The sequence below is a fragment of the Symsagittifera roscoffensis genome, chromosome 6 (assembly GCF_963678635.1).
Source record: "Symsagittifera roscoffensis chromosome 6, txSymRosc1.1, whole genome shotgun sequence".
Classification (NCBI taxonomy): Eukaryota; Metazoa; Xenacoelomorpha; order Acoela; family Convolutidae; genus Symsagittifera; species Symsagittifera roscoffensis.
Genome location: NC_087067.1, coordinates 40,405,233 through 40,410,714, shown reverse-complemented (window position 1 = coordinate 40,410,714; position 5,482 = coordinate 40,405,233). Strand labels below are relative to the sequence as shown.

General features: G+C 41.9%; 1 protein-coding gene across 1 annotated transcript; it reads right to left on the bottom strand.

Moving 5' to 3' along the window:
- Positions 1–1,112: 1,112 nt before the first annotated feature.
- Positions 1,113–2,558, bottom strand: LOC134848741 (uncharacterized). Its single transcript, XM_063866253.1, has one exon. The coding sequence runs from the start codon at positions 2,556–2,558 to the stop codon at positions 1,113–1,115; it is 1,446 nt and encodes a 481-aa protein (XP_063722323.1).
- Between the last annotated feature and the right edge of the window lie 2,924 nt (positions 2,559–5,482).

Genomic DNA, 5,482 nt, shown 5'->3' with positions numbered 1-5,482 from the left:
CATTGTTCGGCTTTGCATAAAGTAATTATTTCACCAACTCTTTTTGCGCAGTAAGTTTTCAGTTTACCAGGTGAAGCAATCCAGGACAAAACAGTGGTGCTATCCGTCCAAAAGTGAGTGGAGTGGGGCTTTAATCGCATTTCATCGGTAGCGATTTTGCATAGCCGAGCACCCATAAGGGCGGCTTGTAATCCCAGTTTAGGAATGCTCTCTCGGTTCAGTGGTGCTACCTTTGTTCTGCCAATCAAGAAAGTAGCGTGTATGCCAGAGCTACAAGCAGTTCGGAAGTAGATGCACGTAGCCATTGCGTCTTGCGACGCGTCGCAGAAAACATGAAGCTGTATATCACTAGGTGACAGCTGTGGACCAAGTAAGCGCGGCAGTCTAACAGGGGGTACTTGTTTGCATTGGTCAACCCATTTGTCAATTATCGGAACAAAGTCACTGGGCCCGGTTTTGTCCCAAGAGATACCAGACTTCCACAAGTTTTGCAGAAGAATTTTGAGTTTTATGACAAACGACGCTAGGATGCCTAAGGGGTCGAAAACCCTTGCTACTGTAGAGAGAACTGTTCGGAGTGTAGATGATGTAGTGTTTTTTAGCTTGGTTGTTGGTTGCACAAATATCGTATCGTCAGTTGTGTCCCATTTGACACCCAGAACACGATGCACTGTAGCATTAGTAGAAACTTCGCCTCCATCAATGGAGTAGATCGAGTCATTAGTGTTAGATACGAACTTAAGTAGGTTGAATCCCCCCTGTCTTAGGGAGGATTTTAGTTGCGTAGTAGAGTCTCTAGTGTCGTGTTGAACGAGTGAACAAAGTCGTCCATGTAAAAGCTTTTGTGAAGCAGTTGAGCAATAATGGGTTTGGTTACGCAGTAATAGGCAGCTGTTTGATGAAGCGCCAAGATGGCAATGGATGGTGAGCATTTTGCACCAAAGATAAGTCGCGTGCATTGGTATTGTTTGATACCTTTTTAGTAGGCCAAAGGAAGCGAAGCGCATTTTGATCTTCGTCTTTAATACCTATTTGCATAAACATACCTTCAATATCCACCGATACAGCCACAGGTTTTTCCCAGAATTGTAGTAGAAGTCCAAACATGTTGTTCAGGAGGTCAGGTCCAGTTTCAGCAAGACGCCCTTGTAGGTTGAGGCAGCGTTGGCCACTCTGCGTACCTTTCCGGGCTTGTTTGGATTAGTTACAGGGTGATGTGGGAGGTACCAAAGTAATTCAGGTTGTGGGTATTGGAAAGTAACGGGCTTGACGTAGTTATTTTCCAGGTCGGTATTAAGCGATTTCTCATTGAACTGCTTGGTTTCAGGGTCTTTTCTGAGCCATTTTTGTAGCGATAGCAGTTGAGCTTTAGCTACCGGATAATTGTTTGGCAATTTTATTTCGTTTTTCCAGAGTAGATTTATTTTGTAGCGATCTCCATCGTGCTCAATACTTTTTTCCATAAATCTTAGTTGTCGTTTGTTTTTATCAGAGTATGTAGCTTTGTTATCTTCCTCGAAGCCTGATCCTTCCACTTTCCAGAAATTTTCCACTAATTCAGTGAGATTAGCGCCTTCTTGATCATTTAAGTCAATGAAGTTAGTTGAGTGTGAATTTGATCCGGAACTATTAGATTTCTGGTTGAGTGGGCCAGTGATCGTCCAACCTAGTAGGTTTTTTACAGCGTAGGGGGTGCCTGTAGGACCTTTTCTGATATCGCGCTCCGCAATATTCCAGAAAGCATCTACGCCAAGCAAAATTTGAACTGTGTTGTCGCCTAGTTCAGAAAAGTTGACATGTCGAAGGTGATTGTAGAGTGAGCACGTTTTGTTAAGGTTCTTTGCGTCGATAGCGTCAAAATTCAGAGCTTCAACTGAATAGACTGATTGTAGGGTGAAAGTAGGTTTTGTAGCGTTATGTGGTCCGATACTAAGCCGGACCAGCGAGGAAGACACTTTGTCCTTACTGAAAGCACCTCGTATGCTAAGCTGTAGTTGTTGGCTTGGTTTGCACTGAAGTGTTTCAGCTGTTTTGCTGAGGATATATGAGCAGCTGCTGCAGTTGTCGAGTATGGCGTAGCAATCTAGTTCGATGCCATTGTTAAACAGTGCTACCGGCATAAATTGTAACTGATTTCTGATGTTGTTCATATTTTGGATTGGATCCTCAGCTTGTTCTGAGGGCTTGGTTACTGTAGTGCCAAGCTGCACGATATTTGATTTTTGGTTGTGCGTTTGAAACGGTTTTTTGTCGATGTGTAGAGTTGAATGGTGTTTCCCTCCGCAGTTGTTGATGAAACATCGCTTAGACCATGTGCATTCACTAAATCTGTGTTGGCCTAAGCAGTTGAAGCACAGCTTATGTTGCTTCACCAGCTCTGCCAGTTGATCTACGGGAAATTTCAAAAAGTCCGGACATTTTCCAACGTAGTGAACTTGGTTATCTATTGGACATGTTAAAGTTGTTGGTCTTGCTGATATGCCTAAAGATTTGTCGTAGTTTTGCCTGGACATAGAAGTAAATTGGTTGGGTCGGGTGTCGGGTTGTTGTTGCTTCATAGGTGTGGCGATTTCGTCCCGCTTGGTTTGGAGTCGACGGCTCTATGTCCAGGTTCTCGCATAATTGCGAGTAGTTATTGAGGTACTGTGTCAAGTCTTTGAGTGTAGCATAATCGAGATCGTGCAGCACGCAGTGTTCTTCCCACTTCATTAGTAGATTTACTGGGAGTTTTGATCGAGCAAGTCGGGTCAGGTTACTAGAATTTAGATCAGCGGTGTAGCCGTTGAGTTCGAAGTTGTGGATTAGTTTCCGTAGGAAAGCAGCGTATCTTATAAACCCCTGTGGTTCGCTTAGTATCAATTTGTCAAACTTTTCAAGTTCCTTGATGAACGCTGACACCACATATTTTGGGTTACCGTATCTACGCACTAATTTAAGTATTGCGTGTTCATACTGAGAACAATTGATTCCGTAGCTCTCTTTTAAAGATTTAGCATTATCAGTGCATAATGACTGCAAGTAAAGTTATTTTTTCAACCGGGCTTAGGCGTGGGTTGTTGCCAATCGCAGTCTGGAAGAGTTCGAACCAGTTGTTCCGCTCCAGTGGGCTGCCGTCAAACTTTTGGTAGTTTTATATCTGGTAATTTGAATTCTTTCAAACTGTAGTTGATGGCAGTGGTCGGATGACTGGTAGTGTGTTTGGTGACTTGTCTTTCTTCATTATCGAAAAGGCTGTTGCGTTGTTGTTCGTGTGATTGTAGGATAGTCCTATGATGGTAGTTGAAGTGGTTGGTAACGAACTGTTCAGATGTAGTAGCAGGACTATTTGCAATTGAAGTTGTTAGCAGACCATATCGGTTATTGCCAGTTGACATCTGGGCTTCATGTCTTGAGTTGTCGTTCCAAATGTGATTTTCATTGGAAACTGGTGGAGGCGAGAAGTTGTATCGTAGAGGAGCTCGAAAGTTGAAAGTACACGGGTTTGCAGACGGTGAGACTGATCTGAAATCAGTTGTAGAAGTAGTGATGACACCCTTGGTTGTCTGATCTATAGCTCTGTTGGTTCCCGGTAGAGGTGGGAAACTGTAGCGTTGGGGAGCGTCTAAATCGAATGTACTCAAGCCGTCGGTGGATGTGTAAGTTGAGAAGTCGGCAGCCGTAGTACTGATGAAGTTGTTGGCCAAGTTTTCAGTAGTATTTGAGCTTCTTACTGGTACACTGGCTGTTGCAGATGTGCCTTGCACTCTAATTGAGCTTTTTAATCTTGTGGAAACTGAACCATCGTTTGTTAAGACCTTTTCGTATTTTCTAACATTGATTAGTAGGTCGCACTTTCGTTTTCGTAGCGTTGAAGCAGTGTTGAGGCAGTCTTGTGCTTCCTGAGTAGAAAACGCGGCTAAGTCGTCTGTGAGCGTATCAAGCAGATCAAAACAAGTGATTATCTCCTCAAAACTGAGTTTAACGTACTCGATTTTGCTTGAGTTGGCTATTTGCCTCGTTACTTCTTCCTCAACCTCCTCGAAAGTACTGTAGCGGCGTCTCCATTGATTGAGTAGCTGTTGTAAAGTTGGCTTCGTTGGAGCCATACAAGAAAGTAGTACAAAGAGTAAAAAATATGTATTAAAAGTTTACGAGCTCGGATGGCAGCGATCGCAAATTAGTTCCGCTAATGAAGCTTTTTTGAGCTTTCTCAAGATTTTTACTATAAGTTACGTTTAATTTTTTGTTAAAGTCAACCAGCCAGAGGGTTAGCCCCGTGGTTAATTAAACAAAGTGAGCTACAGCTCACGCAGATATGAGCTTTTTAATTATTGTTAAGGTGAAACTTTCTTCTTTTTTTTAAGAGTTCAAATGAGTAAAAAAATTTGTAGATGTGGCTAGTAAAACCTTTTTTTTAGTTATGGATTTAAAGAAAACGTTTCGGAAAAAATAGGCTTTGGAAAATTCGCAGCAGCTAGTTTTGGGCTAAAAAGTTTTGGCTATCGGGTTTTGGCTATCAGTATGTTTTTTATCAGTGGGAACCTTGTTTTTTTGTGTTTAGGTACTACCTTAATACCCCGAGGATTAAAATTAAATTGACCAATTCTAACATTTCACATTGGAGGTTGTAGATTTCTTTAAAAAAAAACTTACAAAAGTTTATCGCAATTGTTTTAAATTTTAGCACAATGTGGGTTTTGCTATAGCACGAACTTGAATAAAGCTTTCAAAATCGACTATGTGGTTGAAATTTTTGTAGCAAGATCATGAATTTTTAAGTTTAAGCACAAAAATATTTTTGAAGTAAAAAAAAATGTTTTCGAAATGGATCTAGCCTGAGTTGTGATGTAGGACCCTTGGTCAGGACCTGTTGTTGAAGTTGTCGCTGAGATCGCGGAGATTGCTGTAGGTAAAGGTGCTTGCTGTAGGTCAAGGTGACTGCTATAGGTCACGGGAAGGTGTAGGTCACGGACTGCTGTAGGTCACGGATTTTTGTAGGTCACCGTGCTTGCTGTAGGTCAAGGTGACTGCTGTAGGTCACGGGAGATGTAGGTCACGGACTGCTGTAGGTCACGGACTTCTGTAGGTCACGCAGAGGATCTGCTGTAGGTCGCCTGGTGGTGCCTGCAACTGGTGGTGACAATGAGAGGATGTAGAAAGAACCACTGAGGTGGAACACCCTTGAAGTGTCGTGTATGCCCTTGAGCTGTTGCTTTTTGTGAGATGATGCTTCTGTGAGCTTGATCTTCGAAGAATTGAGCTGATGATGTCAACCAAAGAGCCTGAATTCTTCTGAGAGAGCTCTGACTTCAAATCTTTTTTGATCTGTGATCGCCAAATATTTAAAACAATTTGATGAACATATCTTAAAAGTCACTTCGTTAAAGTCAAATTTATTACTCATTAGTTCGGAACAAATCATGCTATTATTAAAAGATTTTACCGCATTTTTTTTATTTCATCAAGTACCTTAATTATACGTGTCATGAATCTGAAATTTTTC

Coding starts and splice junctions, on each gene's coding strand:
- LOC134848741 (XM_063866253.1), bottom strand. CDS start 2,558: ATGAAGCAACAACAACCCGACACCCGACCCAACCAATTTACTTCTATG.